The sequence below is a fragment of the Sorex fumeus genome, unplaced genomic scaffold (genome assembly GCF_029834395.1).
Source record: "Sorex fumeus unplaced genomic scaffold, SorFum_2.1 ptg000002l, whole genome shotgun sequence".
Taxonomy (NCBI): Eukaryota; Metazoa; Chordata; class Mammalia; order Eulipotyphla; family Soricidae; genus Sorex; species Sorex fumeus.
In genome coordinates, this window is record NW_026606059.1 from 529913 (window position 1) to 553200 (window position 23288).

Below are 23288 nucleotides of genomic sequence, written 5' to 3' on the forward strand. Positions count from 1 at the left end.
GTTCTTTGAGGATAGCACTGTAGCACTGTCCTGTAGTCCTCTTGTTGTTCATCGATTTGCTTGAGTGGGCCCAGTAATGTCTCCATTGTAAGACTCGTCGTTAGTGTGTTTGGCATATCGAATACATCATGGGTAGCTTGCCAGACTTTGCCATGTGGGCGAGATGGTACCTTGCCAGGCTCTCTGAGAGGGGTGGAGGAATCAAACTCGGGTAGGCCGGTTAGCCGCTTACAAGGCAAACACCCTACCTGCTGTGTGATTGCTCCGGCGCTGCCAAAAAGTTGAATCAAGGGGAGCTCTGTTTTTACTTTTTTGGAGAAGTCTCCATGCTGTTATCCATAGGTATGAACCAGACAACATCTCAACAACCCTGCACCCTGCATCTCTGCTAACATTGGTTGTTTCCAGTCTCTTTGGTATGTCCCCTTCTCCTGCCCCCATGCCTGGCTGTCCTCGCCCGGGCCCTTGGGGGGGGGGGGTTGAGCTTCCCTCCCCACCCCAAGCAGAGCCCCGGCAGCGCCCCAAAGACCTCCGGAACCAGCCACAACCATGCTGAGACTACTCTCCACATGCATGAAGGTACCAGCAGAGGAACAAAGGCATGCGGGTCCCGGGGCTGAGATCTCTATGCCTGCTCGAATCGGGGCTGAGCATCCTCCACTCAGAGCCTCCATCTTCCAGTAGACAGGGGTCACACCCACCAACTGGCCCCCGGTGCCGTGTAATCCCATCAACGGCCAAGACCCAGAGACTATAAAACCCAGCTCCCGACATCTTATTATCTCATTCTTACTTTGGACAACCTGGCAGGCTACCGAATGTAACCTGCCCTCACGGCAGAGTCTGGCAAACTCCTCGTGGCGTACCCAATATGCTAAATACCAGTAACAATGATGGGTCTCATTCTCCTAACCCTGAAAGAGCCTTGAATATGGCACTTGTTAAAATCTCAGGGCTAGGATGAAGGAGACGTTACTGGGGCCTGCTTGAGGCAATCGACGAACAACAGGATGATCGTGATCATGATCGTCCCACTCTCACTGGTGTGACATAGTATTTCATTGTTATTTTCATTTCTATTTTCCTGATAATTAGTGACAATGAACACTTTTCATATGCTACCAGCCATCCATATATCATCTTCAGGTAAATATCTGTTAATCTTCTCTCGTCTTTTTGATATAGTTTTCTGGTGTTAAGCTTTGTGAGTACTTTATACGCCTTTGTTATTAGCACTTTATCTGATGTTTTTTGTGTGCAGACATTTCCTTCTGTTCATCAGGATACTTTTTTATTTTAGCCCAGGCTTATTTTGCAATGCAAATTTTTTTTAATTTGATGTAGCCTCATTACTTTTAGTTTTCTGTTATTTTTGCCAGTGGAGTCAGATCATTGGAGATCCCTCTGATGTCCTTACCCTGAAGATTTCTGCCTATTTTTCCTTATGGTATTTTTATGGATTCTGGTCTGATCTTGAGATCTTTCATCTACTTTGAATTAACTTTTGTGAATGATGTGAAATATAGCAGATGCAGTTTAATTTTTTTGCATGTCACTATCCAGTTTTCCTCGCTCTATTTTTTGGTGAGACTTTCCATGCCTCATTTCATGAACCAAGCTCCTTGGTCATGGATTAACTGTCTATATTTCTGAAGGTTTATCTCTGGGCTCTCGTTCTTGTTTAATTGTTCTGAAAGTCTGTCTGTATTTTAGTACCACACAGTTCTGAATGCTATAGCTTTATATGGGGGAAGCTTCCCCCAGTCTCCCGTGACTCAGGGATCACACCAATTAAGCCACATCCTGCTGGCACCAGATAGTCCTCTCATTGGCCATCCTCCAGAACTCATGGATGCTCTTCCCAGACAGAAGTATAAAAGGAGGCTCCCAGAACCATTCCATGGAATTCTGTGCCAGGCTGTGGGATGGGTGAGAGCCCTCCCCACCCCAAGGGACCCAGCCCCAGCAGCCGACCTCCACTGCCCAACCACCGCCACGCTCCAGGCCACTCTCCGGACCTTGAGGTCCGGGAAGCAGCTGCTCGACACATTATAAGACACTGACTACTCACCTATGCCTCTCGGAGAGCCCAGCAAGCTACCGAGAGTATCCCGCCTGCACGGGCAGAGCCTGGCAAGCTCCCCGAGGCGTATTCGATATGCCAAATACAGTAACGACAAAAGGTCTCATTCCCCTGACCCCGAAAGAGCTTCCAGTCATTGGGAATAGACGAGTACGAAAAGGCTGCTAAAATCTCAGGGCTGAGAGGAATAGAGACATTACTGGCGCCCACTCGAATAATTTGGCAATCAGTGGGATCAATGGGAATAATTTGAATAATTTGACAATCAATGGGATCAATGGGAATAATTTGAATAATTTGACAATCAATGGGATCAATGGGAATAATTTGAATAATTTGACGATCAATGGGATGACAGGAATACAGTGATACAGTGATAGCTTTATATAGTATAATTTGAAGTCAAGAGATGCAATGCCTTCCATCATCCCTGCTCTCAGAATTGCTTTGTCTTTTCAGAAGAGGCAATAAATTAGGATATTTCCCTCATGTTCCTGGTGTGACTTTTCTATGAATTTTAGAATTAAAATTTTTGCTTTCTGAATATGAGAGACCAACCTTTATCTGACTAATTCTTCATTGACCACCGAGTCACTGCTTAATCCTCCAGTTACACTCTAGTTTCTTTCTTATTTTGTTCATTCACACAGTTTTTATCTAGGAAGATCTTACAAGGTTTTTAAATTCATGACTTTAGATTAACATTTGATTTACAGAATTGTGATGCTTCAGTTTAGGGCAAGTTCTTTATTTAAAGAAGATCAAATACTAGAATCTTACCTGAAAATTTAGATTACAGGAATTAGCTTAAAGGGTATCAGGTGAATTGCATAAACCGTTAAGATAATTAATTTTTAAAACTTACTAATTTTAAAATTTTTACTTTTTGGGCTGGGCCGATAGTACAGAAGGGAGGGTGTTTGCCTTGCCCGCAGCCAATCCAGGTTTGATTCCCAGCATCCCATATGGTCCCCTGAGCACCGCCAGGAGTAATTCCTGAGTGCAAAGCCAGGAGTAACCCTTACATCACTGGGTGTGACCCAAAAAGTTGTCCTCCCGTTGTTCATTGATTTGCTTGAGTGGGCCCAGTAACGTCTCCATTTTGAGACTTGTGTTACTGTGTTAGGCTGTTTGGAATATTGAATACGTCACAGGTAGCTTGCCAGGCTTTACCATGTGGGTGAGATACTCTCGGTGTCTTGCCAGGCTCTCCAAGAGGGACGGAGGAATCAAACCCGGCTTGGCCAGGCTGGCTGCGCGCAAGGTAAATGCCCTATGCTGTGCTATTGCTCCAGCCCGACCCAAAAAAGAAAAAAAAAAGCGATTTTTAATTGGCAGTACCGTTAGTGGTAGGATTTCAGAAAGCCTGTGGGGTTCTAGCACCCTGTCTGTTGCACTGTCCCTTCACTACACTGGCTGCTTTTCTCCGCCATTGTCCCAATCATCATCCCACTCATCCTGCTCCTCCCTCCCAGTCCCCCTTTCAGTGCTAAGCTCACTTCTCTAGACCAGTTTTCAGGTTTTATTGCTTTTAACCATGGTTATTTCCTTACTGTGTTTCTCTAGAGTCCACACCTGAGAGAGACTGTTCTGTGTCTGATCCTCCCTCACTAACTTCACTCAGCACAGCACTCTCCAGCTCCATCTCTGTAGCAGCAAATTGTGTGATTTTGTCTTTTCTTATAGATGAGAAGTATTCCATTGTGTATGCATGCCACCGGATTTTAATCGTCATATGTCCTCGGATACTTGGGTTGTTTCCAGAGTTTGACTGTTGGGAATCGTGCTGCAGTGAACATGGGACTGTAGATGTCTTTTAGTGCATAATTTTTGGGCCCATGAAGTTATGCCAAGAAGTGGAAACTGACTTTTTCAGTTTTTTTGTGGTGTCCATATTGTTGTTGTGTAGGTTTTTAAAATTTATTTTTTTAAGGAAAACATTAGTGATGTTTTTCAAATTCACTGTTTAAAAATCATAGGTGGTTTTTTTTGTCAAAGTGATAATACAGCAGGTAGGGTGCTTGCCTTGCACACGGCTGACCCACATTTAATCCCAGTGCCAAAATGGGTGTACTGCCAGGAATAATTCCTGAATGTAGGGCCAGGATAAAAAAAAAATTGGATATTATATTACTGTTTTTTTTCTAATCAACTCACAGGAGTATATTCTTATTATATCTTTGCTTTTCCCATTGCTCAGATGTTACATTCATTGCCAAATAATTGACAATTTTAAGGGAGAGAAATAGTAGGAGCTTTTTCTTTGTTTGCACAGTATAATAGAGTATTAGAGAATCTCTGAAAGCAATGGAAGAAGTTGTGGAATCATTGTGATTCCTGTTATTTAACTTGAGGGAAGTTGTCTGTGATGATGTCGGAAGGAGCCTAGGAGTCCAAGGGGTATGTCACTTGTGTCAGTCAGGAGGGGTTACAGATTGATTTCATGGATTGGTGCCTCTCTGATGGTCTCTGACTAACAGCTGGATTCTAGCCCACTGCCAATTGACTCTATCTCTGTGCAAGTTTCGTGATAATTTAAAACTCTCCTTTCTAGTTTTCTTCTCTTGACAGGGGCCTAAACCAATCCTTCTGTCCTTCCTTTATCTCAGTTAGTCTTGACTTCATGAGATTTGGCCTTGCCAGCTGTATCCCTGGAGCCACCTAATCTTTTTCAACAGAATTGCTTTCTTTACCAATTAGCTATTTGGTTACCAATTGGTGTTGGCATAACAATTCTCTAATTAGTAGGCTGAGTATAAATCAGCAGTTGCTGTAATAATTTTTTAGGATATTTGAACTGTGGGATTTGGTATGAAAATAAATAAAAATGCGTAGTGTGTGCTGATGACTGGGCCAGTCACTGGAAGGATGAAGCCACATTAAAATGATCTGTGTGCATTTACCCCAATTGATCATTTCCAGGAGATTAATCAATGAGCACACTCCTCACAGGTAATGATAGTCTGTTTATTTTCCTGTAAGAGAACATGTGTGTTCCCTTGATACACATACACGCCATTTTCACAGTCACATGCGGTCATGACAAAATTCTTATTACTGTCTTATACTTCCCAGAGGCAATTCTCTAAAAGTTTCACTTATCTGAATTCTTTGTATCTAGAATATACTTTTCTGATGTGTATGTTTTCTTCTTCATCTTAATTTGTTAAGGATTTTCCAATCTGGGGCTGTGATAGCACAGCTGGTAGGGTGTTTGCCTTGCATGTGGCCGACCCAGGTTCGATTTCCAGCATCCAATATGGTCCCCTGAGCACCACCAGGAGTAATTCCTGAGTACAAAGCCAGGAGTAACCCCTGAGCATCGCCAGGTGTGACAAAAAAATATTTTTTTTTAATCCTTTGATTGGAAAATTTTTTAGTATATTTTCTATTTTCAGCTCACGGAGGATCTTGATGTATTGGGCTTGAATGTCCTGATTGGCTAGGGCTTCAATGACCGCTTCCGTATCAACAGAATCAAATCATTGATGTCAAGAGAGGGGTTCGGCAGGGTAATACCATTTCACCGAAACTCTTCAGTGCCACCCTCGAGAACATCATGTGACGACTGGAATGGGAAGGAATGGGAGTGAAGATAGATGGTCGGCAACTACACCACCTCCGCTTTGCTGATGACATTGTTTTAATAACACCAAACATCAGCCAAGCGGCACAAATGCTGGCCGACTTCGACCGTGAGTATGGAAAGGTCGGACTACAGCTGAATCTTACGAAGACAATGTTTATGAGAAACAGCCTCGTTCCTGACGCCCCATTCGCTCTCAATGAAACGACCATCTTCGAATGCAACAGCTATGTGTACCTAGGTCGAGAAGTCAACATGACAAATGACCTGGCACCCGAGCTGCGCAGGAGGAAGAGAGCGGCTTGGAACGCCTTCAAGAACGTCGAAGAAATAGCTAAGAGGAGGAAGAACCTCCGGCTCCGGGCACATCTCTTTGATTCCACTGTTCTTCCTGCATTAACATACGCCTCAGAGACCTGGGCCCTACGCAAACAAGATGAGAACGCTATTCGGGTCTCCCAAAGAGGAATTGAAAGAGCTATGCTTGGAGTATCACATTTCACTCAAATGAGAGAAAGAATCCGGAGTTCCGACATCCGTCGCCGATCAAGAATCAGGGACGCTGTCTCATTTGCCAAGGTGTCAAAAATCAGATGGACTGGTCATGTAATGAGATTTAAAGACGACCGCTGTACTAGAGCTGTTACCGACTGGATTCCACGGGATGTCAAAAGACCGCGTGGCCGCCCACCTACTAGATGGTCAGACTTCTTCATCAAGATCATGAACGATCGATTTGAGGCTCTTCATGTTCCCAGAGCGAACAGTTGCCATTGGGCTACACTAACACGCGACAGGGACAAATGAAGACGTTACTGGCGCCCGCTTGAGCAAATCGACGACTAACGGGAAGTTAAGTGATTAAGTGATTAAGTGATTTTCTGTTTTCAGATGAACCAAAATAAGGGCTCCATTTGTGATATATTTTATTAATTAAGTATTTGTTTAATGGAGCATTATCTCTCTGTGGATATTTAGTTAAGCAGTTGGCTTGTAAGTAAGAGAAAACATCTAGCTAGCTTAAAAGGAAGAGAAAATTTATTATAATTGTGCTGTTATGTTTTGAGGAATCTAAGAAAAGTTTCATTGGATTGCATGTAACTCTGAGCGCCTTATCAGTAGAAACTCACGAATTTTTTATTTAGAGATTTGTCATTAGGAAATCTTAGCTTCTGTTTCCTAGAGTCTCTTAGTCCAAAGTCTGGAGTAAAAGAATCTTACTGAATTTTTGGTCACTTGTATGTTGTATCACCATTGTTAACTTTTTGAAACTGAGATAATGTTGAACAATTTATGGTTTTGATAAATTGCACGGATAGTGTTAGAGAATAGAGTGTTAGAGAATCTCTGACAGTAATGGAAGTCACAGTGACGATTGCCTTTTTCACAAGAGATACTCCTTGCTCTTATCATAATCTTGGTTTTCATATTTAATCCTTAATTCATAAGACTCCTAGTTCTGAAGTTCTGATCTCTCAGGAAAAAGATAAGGATCAATTAATGATAATTTGGGTATTAGGGTTTAGCTTTTGCTCTGCATGTGACCAAGCCTGGTTTAATTACCCCATCAGCACATGCTGGTTCATGAAATTACTAGTGTGTGCTAGGGTCTGAACCAAGGTTCAATACTGAATCCCTGGTTCAGACCCTAGCACACACTAGTAATTTCATTATATAGTAAACATTAGTCTCTTCTTGACTCTGAATTTGACCTCTGTTGTAAATTTCTGATTTACTCTTCTGTGCTTCTGAAAATGAGTGTTATACCTGAGGAAGTTGATCTTAAATGAAAGTTCCAACAGAAAATACTTGTGTAGTTAAAATATTCAAAAATATGTGTTGAGTTTTTCTGGTTTTCATTGGAGGCTACAGAGGGAGGAGTGGGGAGTTAGTGTGTGTTTTTTTTTCCTCTTTAGTTTTGATCAATTAATTGATCTGGCTGGAGCGATAGCACAGCGTGTAGGACGTTTGCTTTGCATATGGCCAACCTGAGTTCTATTTTCCGTCCCTCTCAGAGAGCCCGGTAAGCTACCTAGAGTATCCCACCTGCATGGCAGAGCCTGGCAAGCTCCCCGTGATGTATTTGATATGCCAAAAACAGTAACAACAAGTCTAACAATGGAGACATTACTGGTGCCTGCTTGAGCAAATTGATAAACAATGGGAAGACAGTGCTACAATGCTAGTTTTGATCTGTTGCCAGGGCTTCATTCATGTAAGGAATGCCCTCTTCCATTGAGTGACATCCCTGCTTCTGCCAATATTTTAATCTTTATTTTGGTAATTGAAAATTATCATTTAAGTAAACCAGCTCTTTTCCTTTTTATGGGTGAGTTTTGGGGGACTCCCACGTAGTGTTCAGAAAGTCTGGGAACCCCACTAATGGTCTTGGCCATCCAGGTCATCAGGTTAGTGCATAGCATGAGGATGCAATTCTGCTTGGGCCCACAGTGCTGGGGTTACCCAGTCCCCCAGCGGCTCACTTCTTATAAGTATGATTTGGTTACCATGTAGATGTGGCAGCATATCTAGAATAATCATTGTTGAAGTAAACTTTGGCCAAGATAATTTTCTTAAGGTACTGGAAAAGATCACGATCACGACCATCCTGTTGTTCGTCGATTGCCTCGAGCAGGCCCCAGTAACGTCTCCTTCGTCTTAGCCCTGAGATTTTTTAAAAAGTGCCAAAGGATTCAAGGCTTTTTCAGGGTTAGGAGAATGAGACCTATCATTGTTACTGGTATTTGGCATATTGGGTACGCCATGGGGAGTTTGCCAGACTCTGCCGTATGGGCAGGTTACATTCGGTAGCCTGCCAGGTTGTCCAAAGTAGGAATGAGATAATAAGATGTCACAATAAGATGTAGCGCGGCTGCAAATGCCGCATGTGACTGGAAAAGATATCAGTTTTATGTACTTGTTCATTTTCTTACACTGTTAAATTAGAAAAGCACTTTCCTAATGGATTTCTTTCTGTGTACCATACAGTTCCTACTAATTAAAAATTGCCTCATGAATCATATGGGCAAATTGTTCACTTAAGAAATATTGTTGGCACAGAGGCAGGGTGGGATGGGGGATGGGAGGGTGGGAGGGATACTGGGATTGGTGGGGGGTGGAGAATGGGCACTAGTGGTGGGATGGGTACTCGATCATTGCATAACTGAAGCCCAAGCACAACAACTTGTAAGTCTACAACTGTACCTCATGGTGTTTCACTAATAAAGAAAAAAAGAAAGAAATTTTGTTGGGAAGCCAGAGAGATAGCAGAAGTGGATGGGCGCTTGTGTGGCATGCAGCCGACCTGAGTTCGATCTGCATTACTAGTACTCCGGCCCCTGCAGGAGTAATTCTTGAGTGCAGAGCCAGAAGTAAGCCCTGGGCATTGCTGGTGTGGGCCAAAAATGGTTAAAAGAAAAAAAAGTGGGAGCAGCTTTGGGTAATGAGAAGAATGGAAGAATTTTAAGGTGTGTAGCAGTAAACATTAATACTGGTAAGTGTTCAGAATGAAAATAAAGATAAGACGTCTGTGTATTTGCTTTAATATGATTATATTTTACCATATTCTCTGTTTTCTTAATTTTGCTATTAGAAAATTTTAAATTATTTTGTTTCTTACATCGATGAATAATGGGAGGACAGTGTTTGTTGGTTTGTGTTTTGTTTCTTGCATAGGTGGCACTGAAATAAAGCCACATGTATAAACTGGATAAAAATTAAATATGTAATACTGATGAAACAAGTAATAGATCATTAGACCTATGTAAAGAAGATACTGTTTAATGATTTTTTTTTTTTTGCTTTTTGGGTCACACCTGGCGATGCACAGGGTTTACTCCTGGCTCTGCACTCAGGAATTACTCCTGGAGGTGCTCAGGGGACCATATGGGATGCTGGGAATCGAACCCGGGTCGGCCACGTGCAAGGCAAACACCCTACCCGCTGTGCCATCTCTCCAGCACTGTTTAATGATTTTTTATATAAAGTTTATAAACTTGCAAAATAGTACGTTTATGTGTGTGATTTAAAAAAAATTGGACAGGATGAAATGAAATGTTAAATTCAAGACAATTATGTTTAGGAAGGAAGAAAATGGGAACAGGAAATTTCAGCTGACATTTAAAAAACTTCAAAGGAGCAGATTTGATGAAGGGTGGGTGATAAGTTGATGGTTTATGTATTTTTCATATTTTTTCAGTATCTTCCTTTAGTTGGAAATATTTCATAATATCCATTATGAATATCTTTAAATATTTTTTAAATTCCAGTTTTAGATGTTTGAACAGAGGAATGAATTAGTGAATTAATGAATTAGATCAATTAAGCAAATTGTCCAAAATCAAAAACAAATAACTGAATCTTGATTTAAAGCTCTTTTTCATTCCCAGACTTGAGTCTGATTCTATTACAAAAATAAAATATAGACTTTAAGGGGCCAGGCTGTTGCTCCACGTTAGAGCGCTTGCCTAACATGTGTCAAGACCTGGGTTTGATCCGCAGCACCTCAAAAGCAAAACAAAAGAAAAATCCTTATGCTTATAAACCTGCAGGACGCTTGGATGCTCCCCATTCTCCCTCTTCCAACTCCATGCACCTTGGGGTCCCATAAACAGTTGGTCCTTTGTTCCTTGTGAGGGAAGATCCTCCATATCTGTCAGGAATCACAAGCTTGCGAGGTTTTAAACTACAGTAAGCCAAACGATGGCATCTTTTCCGCAAGGTTTTGGCATACATTTAGTTTCCTGCTACATATGGCCATGTGAGGAATATATGAGGAAAATCTTTTGCTAGCGGACCAGTAGCTGAAGACTGGGTGTGACAGTTCTTGAGGCCTTGGTCCCAGGCAGACCAGGTGGCAGATGCAGGTCCCTGAGGGTTGGAGGGGGTCTTTGACGTTCAGCAACGCAGCCCTGAGACTGGGCTTAAGCTTCAAGATCCAGGATCATGTCACCATCCAGAACTCACGGGGATCCCTGGGTAGTGCTAGGATAGAAATGGCAAACTACTTTTTTTGCCACAGATCAGATGAAACCAGGAGAGAGCCAGTAGGTCAACTGAGGAGAGGAACCAGTCACTGAAGTTTATACCAGGATATGTCTCTTACAGATTCACTATTCCTTTCCCCTACCCCCACCCATAGCTAGGATGATGTTGACAGAAAGTTTCTATAGCTCCACTCTGATCTGGGTGCACCAGACTATACCATGAAGAACCTCAGCAGAAAACTGAAGGTCACTGGGGATCTTTTTAACATCAGATGTGGATCACCCCCACTGTGAGAAATGCAAAAGACAATCTTTTATTTATTTATTTATTTATTTGATGTTTACAATTTGTTGTTGTTGGGCACACCCAGCCATGCTCAGGGCTTGGTCCTGGCTCTGCATTCAGGAATTACTCCTGTCAGTGTGTGGGGAGCCATATGGGATGCCAGGGGTCAAACCTGGGTTGGCCGTGTGCAAGGCAAGGCCCCAGCCTGCTGTCCTATTGTTCTGACCCCACAAGACAATCTTTTGGACCAGCTGGACCCTCAACTCAGTGTCCCAGAAAAATGAGTTACAGGGCTGGAATTGGTGTTTGGAGATTTTAGAGCAAATGAATGAGGAGGACAGTGAGAAGCTACAGATGGAGCTAAAGAAGTTGGCACTAGAAGAGGAGAAACTGATCCAGGAGCTGAAAGATGTGGAAAAGATCTGCAAGACAGCAGTAGAAAATCTGGAGAAGTTCCAGGCTCACGCTGGAGACTGGATCAGGAGGAAGCTTGGTATATCAGAGAGAAGGCGGTGAATTTAAACTACAGCAGCTGGAGCTGGATGATGAACTGAAGAACATAACAAATCAGATGTGTTATGCCCAGATGCAGCTGGACAAGCTGAGAACCAGTGTGTTTAATGTGATTGTCCACATCTGGCACAGTAGACAGTTTGGCACAATCAGTAGCTTATCCAGTGTTCCTGTGGAATGGGATGAGATTGATGCAGCTTGTGGCCACTCAGTATTGCTACTCCATGCCCGCGCCAGTAAGATAGATCCGAAATTTCGCAGCTATCGACTTGTTCTCTATGGAAATCTAAGGAGCTGCCATTTTGCTGTTGATGGGGCAGGGTTTGTGTGCATTTTTTTCTGGGACAAGTTTGACCATCAGTGATGGCTTTCCTGGATGGTGTGCATCAGTTCGAAGAAGAGGTGAGAGAGGCAAGATGTGTTTTGTTTTCCACATAGGATGGACCTGGGCAATGGCACACGTCTTTGTTCCACCAAAGGAAGCAGTGGTGGCTCCTATTCCATCATGAACAGTTTAACTCTGAGGAGCAGTGGGCAAAAGCACTCAAATTCATACTGACCAAAATCATGGGGTTTTGTTTGGGCATCCTCACAGTTTTTGTTTTGTTTAGGGGGTCACCTTTGGGCTGTGCTCTGGTTTTAACTCCTCACTCTGGGTTCAAAGATCATATTCCTGGAGGGCCTTGGGGAACCATATGGGGTGCCAGGGATTGGACCCAGGTTAGCCACATGCAAGGCAGGTGCACTACCTACAGTACTATCTCCCAGCTCTGTTCTCACAAGTTCTATAACAAATAACACTCCCCTCCATCTGCTCCATGCCTTAAAGGCTTTACATTTTGTTTGCAAGAAAAAAAGATTTTAATTAAATTTGGGTACAATTAAGCAGCACATGTTCACAATACTAAAGTAGAAAAAAAAAGTGGCTACTTTATTTTAAAACATCACACTGACAGTTTCCAGAGCTACAGCATGCCATGTATAGCTACCAGGGTTTGTTAATGGCTTTCACTCTTAATCCCATTCTTTCTTTTCCTCTCTTCCCTCAGAACAACTAGCTTAATTGTTTTTGTCTTATTAACTGAAATTGATTGTCTTTTCACTGGATTTTTAATCTCTATTTACAATATGAAATAAAAACTTGTTTCCACAGAGATAATGAGATATGCGAGATACACTGTAGCATAAACTGAGAAAAGATACCTAAGCTATGCCTGGTTACCATGTGATGTGACCAGCAGCTCGAAATTACACGCTTCTCTGGTTTCTGGTAGTGAATGCCTGCTCTGCTCTGTGACTTGTTTTCAGTATAACCATTGAAGTTACTAAAAAAGTCTTCAAGGATAAAGAACAAACTTGACTTCCATCACCAGTTCAGTATAGTACTTTGCAAAGATTAGCTTTAAATTACTAATACCAACATAGATTATTTGAAAATATGAGGGACTGAGAACATTGCACCAGGCCAGGGGTGCATGCTTTGTCTCCACGAGACTACGCTTCAGTTTCTGGCACTACATGGTACTTAACTTTGGATATATTGTAGGATGACATTGCTTTGTCCTTTCTCCCTTTCTCCACAAGGAGCTTAGGTTTATCAGGTTGCACCCGTTACAGTGCTCCTGAGGCACTTCCATTCCATTGTGTTTATCTGTAAATTCTTTCCTATGCTCTCCTCCCCAACCAGTTAATCAGCTTTCCCCCTAATCAGACTCTGTTAACTTGTAAGGTTAGATTCCTCAGAAATCTATGATTTTATATGTATGAGTGAATTATTGCCTTTCTCCTCTCCTTATGCCTTATGAACAGTTTACTTTAAAGCAATGTCCTTTTTGTATAGATACAGGAAGACCGTTAACATTATGCTTTATAACTTAGGATTTAATTGGCTTTGGATATTATTCACTCCCGGGCATCTGCTTTCTCGACTTAAGCCTCAGTTGCCCTTAGTTCCTAACACCCCAAAAGCAGGGTCCCGACGAGGGACTAACTGGACCCAGGGCAAGCGGTGAGCTACCCTGGCATCGAAATGGGCCAGGCCAAAGTGCCACGATTCTTAACTATACGTTAAGAATTTGGTCATAGACAAATGCTGTCATGATCCAAAAGTAACGACAAGACGAGGACCCTGCTAGGGGTAGGAAAGACTACCTGGCCTGAGCACTGTAGTCTGAGATCGAGATGGCCCTAGGAGGGCAATTCTGTAAGTTTAAGGTATTTCTTACTGTATCCATACAAAATGATTTATATTATATCTGCTTATATGTTTGTTAGACAAGGAGAGGAGAAACACACCCAGGGGAATCTGCTCTCGGTGGATTGATCTGATAATGAGGATCTGTCCTAGGAGCGGCTTTCTCTGAGGGAAAGAATTCAACCCCTATTGATTGTGATCGCACCTATGTGTAATTGTTACCCCAACCCCTCATGCTTTGGGATTTAACTAGACTGTAAGAGTGGGCTGGGTGATCAGAATCAGAATCGAGACTCCAGAGAAGGAGGGTGAAGGGAGATCGAGAAGAAGAATGAAGTAGCATGGGGGAGGAAGAAGCAGAGGAGGCAGAGGACAGAGACAGGAGTCGATGGAGAGAGGATTGGGATAAACTGCAGCTAAGACCAACCAGCCTGGCTCTCGTGTCCTTCCTTCGCCTGCTCATCACCATCGACCTCCCTGGGGTGGGGGAAGCAGGGTGAGACTACTGCACGTGGGCGGCGGGAGAGACAGAGCAACCACCGCTGTGCTGTGCCTTTTTTGAGTTTACACAGTATATGGTATGATTCTTTCAAATTTTGTGCCAGAAAAGAAGTTGAACCTATAAATTTTGTATTTACAAAGTAATTTCAATTAACACATTCACAAGGGGTTAGAATTTATGTTCATATGAATAAATATCTCCAAATTTATCGAATTTTTCCTTAATTTTTTTTCCAGAGATGTTCTGCAGAAATTTTAGAATATTCATCAGATAGTGAAAAAGAAGATGATTCGGAAAATGCCCCGGTCCTTGATTCAGAATCCTCTCACAGATTTCATGTGGATTTGGGGTCAGATGAAAGACGGGTTAAGGAGAGACTGAAAAACCCGGGGATGAAATCTACAGAGAGCACTTCCTATACACTCCAGAAGCTGACAAAGTTTCCCAGGACTCCAGAAAAGTCAGCTAAGAGGAAGCTTTTAAGGTTAAATTGCACCTATATAAATGTTTGTTGTTGTTGTTTTTGCTTCCTTTATTCTTTCTTATGAAAACCCAGCGGCTGTGAGAGTTAATTTTAAAATGTTTGTTTATAGAAGGCAGCTATGCTAACCACTATACTAGCTGAAGTGAGCAATGGCACAGCGGGAGGGCGTTTGCCTTGCATGCAGCCAACATGGCTGACCCAAGTTCGATTCCTCCGCCCCTCTCGGAGAGCCCGAGAGTGTCTCGCCCGCAGGGCAATCCTGGCAAGCTACCTGTGACGTATTCAATGTGCCACACACAGTAACAAGAAGCCTCACAATGGAGGCATTACTGGGCCCACTCCAGCAAATCGATGAACAGCGGGAGGACAGTGCTACGGACAGTGCTGCAGTGTTTATAGGAGATCAGAAGCAATAGACTTTTAACTTGATAATACGTAAATGGAAGAACTAAGTTCTGGAGGATTTTTATAGAATTGTTACCTGAGTTGAGCTTTTACTTTTTAAATCATGACCAGTTTATATGGCTGATTTTTTAAAATGGAGATTGGTCGATTGGGTTTATCAAATTTTGTTAAGCATTCAAGTTCCAGGTGCTCTCTTAAATGTTTATTGAAAAGAACCTCAGAAGCTCTTGGATATGAGAGAGCAAAGACTCAGGACAAGAAGCCAAATGGGATTTGTGTGGAGAACCACAGGGCCCTGGACCGACATGCAGAACATGTGGAAAGGGCCTTTCGTGTGCCATGAACAGGGAGATGATCCAACCCCAAAGAGACCATGTAATATATTGTCTCCTGGTGCTTTAATTTAGAACAAAAACTGAAAGAAATAAAGGACATTGAATATGAGAAGCAGAACTTGTGGGAAGTAGAGCCACAAAAGTAAACCTAATAGGAAAAAGGATTGTCAGCAAACAGAGTGAATGTAACAATGAAGAGCAGAGAGGCAAGTATGATGTGCCTGAGGGCAGTGTGAATGGACTCGTGAGGAGAGGAAGGAAGTGAGGGAGCGTGGCTCCCGGACAGCCGAGGAATCTGGAGAAGAGCTGGAGTGCCCGACCTCTGCCAGGAAACAGTCTTCACTGTCTTGAAAGGGCTCCAGTGCCTAAAAAGTCCTCAGAGAAAAAGTGTACATGTCCGGGAACGGTAGGGAGCCTCCAGTGGAGAAGGGAGAGCAGAGACAATAGCTTTGTCATTATGTAGAAAAGGAAGTGGGGAAGGCTACCGGGAAGAGAGGCCCACTCAGCACAGAGTAAGGGAGTGCAAGTGTGAGTTTCACTTATATAAAGTTCCAACACCCATTTCTTCACCAGTGTACATTTCCTACCACCAAAGAGTAATGCAAAGGAGAAGTCCGCAAGTAACTTGAAACCAATGAAAATGAAAAAAATTGTAAAAAAGTGTAACAAATTTATGGGACAAAACAAAAGCATTTTACAAGGGAAGTGCTAATAGTGACAATTTAGGAAAAAATCTTTTTTTACCTAATTTAGGATCACTTGATCACTTGACATCCCATTACTTATCGATTTGCTTGAGCGGGCGCCAGTAATGTCTCCATACATCCATATCACATGCTAGTGTAGACCAGTGGTGTCTGCTCACTCCAAGAACACGAAGAGCCTCAAACCATTCATTCGGGGTCTTGACGAAGAAGTCTGACCATCTTGTAGGTGCGGCCACGTGATCTTTTGACATCCCCTGGAATCTGGTCGGTTATGGCTCTAGTCCAAATTGCATTATGTGTCTGGCCCATCTGATATTTGATACCTTGGCAAACGAGAAAGCAGATCGTCAAAGGAGGTCGGAACTCTGGATTCCTTCTCTCGATTGAGGGGAGGAGTTGAAGAAATGTGCCCAGAGCCGGAGGTTCTTCATCCTCTTAGTGATTTCTTCAACGCTTGAAGGTGTTCCATGCTGCTCTCTTCCTCCTGCGCAACTCAGGTGCCAGGTCATTTGTCATGTTGACTTGTTGATTTAGGTACACATAACTGCTGCATTCGGAGATGTTTGTTCCAAATTACTTTTATATTCCACAAATGAGTGCAGTCCTCCTATGTCTGTCCCTCTCTCTCTGACTCATTTCACTTAGCATGATACGCTCAGTATTGATCTGAAACTGTTTATATTTTTAAGAGTTAAAAAAAAACTGAGTTTCTGAAAATTATTTTAAAAGGAAATTACTGGCCAATGAAAATCTTGCTTCTCAGTAGAAAATGCAATGACAACTGAGCTAATATTGCATGTTTCTTCTGTTTGTTTCTGGTTGGAGAATTTGAAATATAATGAATGCCTCAACTGTTGTGAAGCTTTTCTTTTGACTGAAATTGTAATTGTAATTGCATTGTAATTTTTAAACAGAGGTGGACTAGCAGAAAGATTAAATGGACTCCAGAATCGAGAGAGATCTGCCATTTCATTATGGAGACATCAGTGTGCTTCTTACCAACCTACACTTTCAGGTAAGCCTTGCAATGGCACCCGAATTTGGTGGGAAAGGACACTCCACTTGGTCCAGAAGGATAGGATGGCTCAATACACTAGAGCACGTTCTTTTTACATGTAGGAGGCCTGGGGTTGTTCCCTGGCACTGTATAATTTCTTCGCATCTTCCGGAGCAGTGCTGAAGCACTGGGCTGGGAATAGCCCTTGAAAACTACTTAGTTTGGCCCAAACAGAAAACAAAAACAAAACACAAGAAAGGCACTTGGTCTGTGGCTTATGAACAAATTGGTTTAGTATTTGGCACTGTCTGCTGCTGTAGTATTGCCGGATATCCCACCACTCAGTAATAAAAATAAAGGAGACTTAGTCCATCGAAGTGTGTGTGTGTGTGTGTGTGTGTGTGTGTGTGTGTGTGTTTGGGTCACACCCAGTGATGCTCAGGGCTTACTCCCGGCTCTGTACTTAGGAATTACTGGCGCTGTTGGGATATTGGGGATCAGACCCAGGTTGGCCATGTGCAAGGCAAGTGCCCTACCCACTGGACTCTTGGACTGTTGCTCTGGCTCCAGTCCAATAACATTTTTGTTGTGTTAAATTTAAGGTTATGAGAAAAAAACCTATAATGATTGCATTTTATTTTGCTGTGGTATCTTAAAATGACTATTTGCATATGCTTAGTTTAAAAATAGCCCAGAGATGAACAAAGAGTAGTAAACAATTTGTCCAAATGGATAGGAAATAGATCTTTCAAGTTTGATATACACTTAGAGACAGAGGAAGTAGTTTAAATTCTTTTAAAAATTACTTAAGAAAACTGACATACCATAAAGGCATTTTATTTATTTATTTATTTATTTATTGAATTGCTGTGAGTTACAAAGTTACCAAGTTACTTTTTGATTGAGTTTCAGGAATATAATGTTCCAATACCAGTTCCCAAAAAGGCATTTAAAGGTTTTAAAATAACATTTAAAAATGCCTTTAAATGTTTTTTCTGAGCAGTAATGAGACAAAAATCCATGATAAATATCCCAATTTTCTACTTTTAAAAATTTATCATTAGTTTACAAGAGTATAGAATTTTTCATTTAAAGGAGAAAACTCTTGAGCTAATTCGCCAGCGTGGTTTGGCGCATGCCTCAGGCAACCGCAAGCTAACATCCGAGCTCGCAAAGCAGTGCAGAGATGCGATCAAGGAAGACCTCAAAGAGAGAAGAGCAGAAGTACTGGTAGATGTGGCAGAAGCTGGTAAAAGTATTCGTTACGCCCGCCTGTCCTTCGCCAACTACAAGACCAAGATGACTGCCCTCCGACGTCCTGATGGATCCATCACATCCTCCAGAACGGCAATGGAGAAGATTATCCATGACTTCTACTCAAATCTCTTTGATAGCCATGTCCACTTGCCGACATACCAAATTCCACAGGATGGATATGTCGTTCTCAACATTCTCCCTTCCGAAATCCGACACGCCATTTCGTCGGTAAAGAAACAAACAGCACCCGGCCCAAACAAGGTCAGACCTGAACACCTGAAGAACCTGCCATCAGTACTCATCAATACACTGGCTCGGCTCTTCACTCGCTACCTGTCTGAATGCAAGGTTCCGTCCCAATGGAAAACCAGCAGGACCGTACTACTGTTCAAGAAGGGAGACGTCCATGACATTGGCAACTATCGCCCGATCTGCCTATTGTCTGTCATCTACAAGTTGTTCACTCGAGTCATCCTAAATAGGATTGGCAGAACACTAGATGAAGGACAACCATGCGAGCAAGCCGGGTTCCGCAAAGGATTCAGCACCATCGACCATATCCACATGATAACCAAGCTCATTGAGGTTTCTCGGGAGTTCAAGATGCCGCTCTGTTTAACGTTCATTGATTTAAAGAAGGCCTTTGATTCTGTTGAGACGGAAGCGGTCATTGAAGCCCTAGCCAATCAGGGCATTCAAGCCCAATACATCAGGATCCTCCGTGAGCTCTATTGCGGATTCACTACCAGGATCTCACCATTCTACAAAGAAGTGATCGTTGATGTCAAGAGAGGGGTACGGCAGGGTGATACCATTTCACCGAAACTCTTCAGTGCCACCCTCGAGAACATCATGCGACGACTGGAATGGGAAGGAATGGGAGTGAAGATAGATGGTCGGCAACTACACCACCTCCGCTTTGCTGATGACATTGTTTTAATAACACCAAACATCAGACAAGCGGCACAAATGATGGCCGACTTTGACCATGAGTGTGGAAAGGTAGGACTACAGCTGAATCTTACGAAGACAATGTTTATGAGAAACAGCCTCGTTCCTGATGCCGCATTTGCTCTCAACGACCATCTCCGAATGCAACAGCTATGTGTACCTAGGTCGAGAGGTCAACATGACAAATGACCTGGCACCCGAGCTGCGCAGGAGGAAGAGAGCGGCTTGGAACACATTCAAGAAAGTCGAAGAAATAGCTAAGAAGACGAAGAACCTCCGGCTCCGGGCACATCTCTTTGATTCCACTGTTCTTCCTGCATTAACATATGCCTCAGAGACCTGGGCCCTACGCAAACAAGATGAGAACGCTATTCCGGTCTCCCAAAGAGGAATTGAAAGAGCTGTGCTTGGAATATCACGTTTCACTCAAATGAGAGAAAGAATCCGGAGTTCTGACATCCGTCAACGATCAAGAATCAGGGACGCTGTCTCATTTGCCAAGGTGTCAAAAATCAGATGGGCTGGTCACGTAATGAGATTAAAGACGACCGCTGGACTAGAGCTGTTACTGATTGGATTCCACAGGATGTCAAGAGACCGCGTGGCCGCCCACCTACCAGATGGTCAGACTTCTTCATCAAGATCATGAACGATCGGTTTGAGGCTCTTCATGTTCCCAGAGCGAACAGATGCCATTGGGCTACACTAGCACGCCACAGGGCCAGATGGAGACGTTACTGGCGCCCGCTCGAGCAAATCGACGACTAACGGGAAGTTAAGTGATTAAGTGATTACAAGAGTATAGGATTTTTCATTTAAACGTAGTGCTTCACACATTTCATGTCTATAGGATTCACTGTACCTGGCACCAAGTTGTAATACCATTCCATCACCCAAAACTGTGCCTGTTCTCCCCACCTATCTTCTTCCTACTATTAATCTCCATTCTTTTTCATTTATTTCTTGGTATTTTTGGTATTTGGCCACACTCAATGGTGTGGGGACACCCAGCTCTGAGCTCAGGTCAGACATCACTCCCAGTGGGCGGGGGGGACCAACCCGTTGGGGATCACACAGTGCCAGGGCCTCGCACGAACTCCTGCATGGAAGCTCTTTGTGCTCCCTCTCTGACCCTGGTAGTCCACATTCTCTCCAGTGAGTCTAAGAGTTTTACTGCTTTCTTTGCCAGTTTGTTTTCTTTAGACATTTACATTCCAAATAAGACTGAAACCTTCCAATAGCTGTCTTTCATTTGTATACTTAATTCGCTTAGCATAATTACCTCAAACTCCACCTATTTTTTGTCATGAATGGCACAATTTTATTTCTTTATATGGTAAGGTGACATCTTACTGAGTTGCATGTCTCACAGCTTCTTTATCCAGTCATCTGTTACTTTGAATTGATTCCATGTTTTGCTTGTTGTGAATAAAGCTTTTATGGTCACAGAGGTGCAAATTTCTTTGGTAAGTATTTTTACATTGAGATATATGAAGTTGATCATTATAGATTTTCATAATTCTTTTCTCCTCTAGGTCCCCTGTAATTTTCAGAAACTGTTTCAAAATATGAGTCCATTTCTATGAGTCTGCCAGTCCTAAAGATCTTTTCCTAGTTCAGTAGAAGACTTCCTCTTGATCTGCTTATTGGGAGGGTTCTGCATTACTCCTTTGCGTTGCTAGGCTTAAACTACTTGACTTTCATATTTATAACTGTGAAAAGAAGCACTTTTTTTTGGTGGGGGGGTCACACCCAGTGATGCTCAGGGGTTACTCCAGGCAAGAAGCACATCCTATATCATCTCCCAATATGCACATAATATATATTCACCCAGGTGCACACAGCCCGGAACAAACATGTCAAGGCAACACTAACTTAGAATAGGAGATAGACTTTTCTTTAAAAAAAAAAAATTCCACTATAATCCAGGTCTGACGAAATTGATATAGTTGCAGTATGCAGTTTGACAATTGCTCCTATAGGCAAGTGACTGAAAACTAGTATTTCATAGTATTTTTTCCTAATTAAAAATATTTCATGCATACAGGAAAGTTCCCTATCCCAAAACAGTGTTGTTTTTCTGGTTTCTTTCCTTGTGGTCTCTCCATCTGGAATAGGGGAAGAGGTGAATGGTATGCTTATTTATCCAAATTTACTATTAATAAATTTTTTTGGAGAGAGGCCTGGAATATGAGTTTAAATAGGCCCAGGAGTAGTTTTTGCACATGCTACAGTGCAAAAGAGAAAAACTTGCATGTTTTTAACTATTACATATTGGGCTGGAGCGATAGCACAGTGGGTAGGGCGTTCGCCTTACAAGCGGCCAACATGGCCGACCCGAGTTCAATTCCTCCGCCCCTCTCGGAGAGCCCGGCAAGCTACCGAGAGTATTCGATATGCCAGACACAGTAACAACAAAGTCTCCAATGGAGACGTTACTGGGCCCGCTGGAGCAAATCGACGATCAACGGGAGGGCCTTTACCTTTACCTTTATTGTTTTGCAAGACCTTTAAGTTCCTAGTTCATTATTTTAAAATTACTTTAAACGTCCTTCACAATGATTTTGAGCAAATCTTTCTCTTTCACATTTTGTATTAGAGCAGCATATTATATATGCTTGTAGGTATCAGGATGGCCTGGTATGTGTGACTGTGTTATGGTACAAGATTCTAATCATCAACCTTTTCTTACATTCTTAATTTTATTTCTTTTTCCTTTTTCATAATATAAATATAATATATAATATTATTATATATTATAATATAAACAATGTTATCATTAATATAGTTATATTCTCTTAATTATATTCATTAGTTATAATGAATATAATTATATTCACGTGGGTGAATTTATATTCTGTGCGTATTGGGAGATGATATAAGATGTGCTTCTTGCTTGGAGTAACCCCTGAGCATCACTGGGTGTGACCCCCCCAAAAAAGTGCTTCTTTTCAGTGATAAATATGAAAGTCAAGTAGTTTAAGCCTAGCAACGCAAAGGAGTAATGCAGAACCCTCCCAATAAGCAGATCAAGAGGAAGTCTTCTACTGAACGAGGAAAAGATCTTTAGGACTGGCAGACTCATGGAAATGGACTCATCTTTTGAAACAGTTTCTGAAAATTGCAGGGGACCTCGAGGAGAAAAGAACTATAAAAATCTATAGATTATATTAATGGAATATAATATAAATAATTCTCCTTAAATCTCTTTTTCAAGTTGTAAATCCAAATATACATAAAGATTACCTAATTGTATTATTCAGGGAAGATGACAATGCTCTGGTTGGAGACCAAAAACAAAAACTTAATAGTATTTGTAGTAGAAAGCCCCAGGAGAAAACTTAAGACTTTAAGGTCTGTCTATTTTCTGAGAGGGTTGATAGGCTTTCTCAATATGGTGACTTCTAGTTGCAATCTCATTACAAAAATGCTTTTTTCCCTAACATTTTATCAGAAATCCTGAAACAATTTCATTGATTTGAATACACATGCATCTCTCCTTTAACCAATAATCACTGGAAATGGGATACAATCATTAGCGTTGTACTAACCTTCTATCAGAGACTATAAAAACCAGCTCCCGGAAGAAGAACAGTGCAGTCTCCTGCCCCCGCGCCTGACTGTCCTCGCCACCGGGGCCCCTTGGAGGGAAGCGGGTTGAGCTTTCCTCCTTGCCCTGACCAGGGCTCCGGCAGCCAAAGACCTCCAGGACCAGCCACCACCATGCTGAGACCACTCTCCGCACACATGAAGGTACTGGCAGAGGGACAAAGTCATCTTATTATGACATCTTATCATCTCATTCCTACTTTGGACAAACTGGCAGGCTACCGAATGTAGCCTGCCCACACAGCAGAGTCTGGCAAACTCCCCGTGGCGTACCCAATATGCCAAATACCAGTAACAATGATGGGTCTCATTCTCCTAAAGAGCCTTGAATATAATCTCAGGGTTAGGATGAAAGAGACGTTACTGGGGCCTGCTCAAGGCAATCGACGATTAA

The 23288-nt window shown here is 42.4% G+C and overlaps 1 protein-coding gene and 1 pseudogene across 1 annotated transcript in view; both read left to right on the top strand.

Moving 5' to 3' along the window:
- LOC130018719 (beclin-1-like) overlaps positions 1–11817 on the top strand; it is a 74229-nt pseudogene extending 62412 nt beyond the window's left edge.
- Positions 1–23288, top strand: part of SPIDR (scaffold protein involved in DNA repair) — a 344944-nt gene that overhangs the window by 88275 nt on the left and 233381 nt on the right. Inside the window, exons 6-7 of the mRNA XM_056111030.1 lie at positions 14386–14633; positions 16995–17095. Of these exons, the coding sequence (XP_055967005.1) occupies positions 14386–14633; positions 16995–17095 (349 nt within the window). The remainder of the gene's footprint in view (positions 1–14385; positions 14634–16994; positions 17096–23288) is intronic.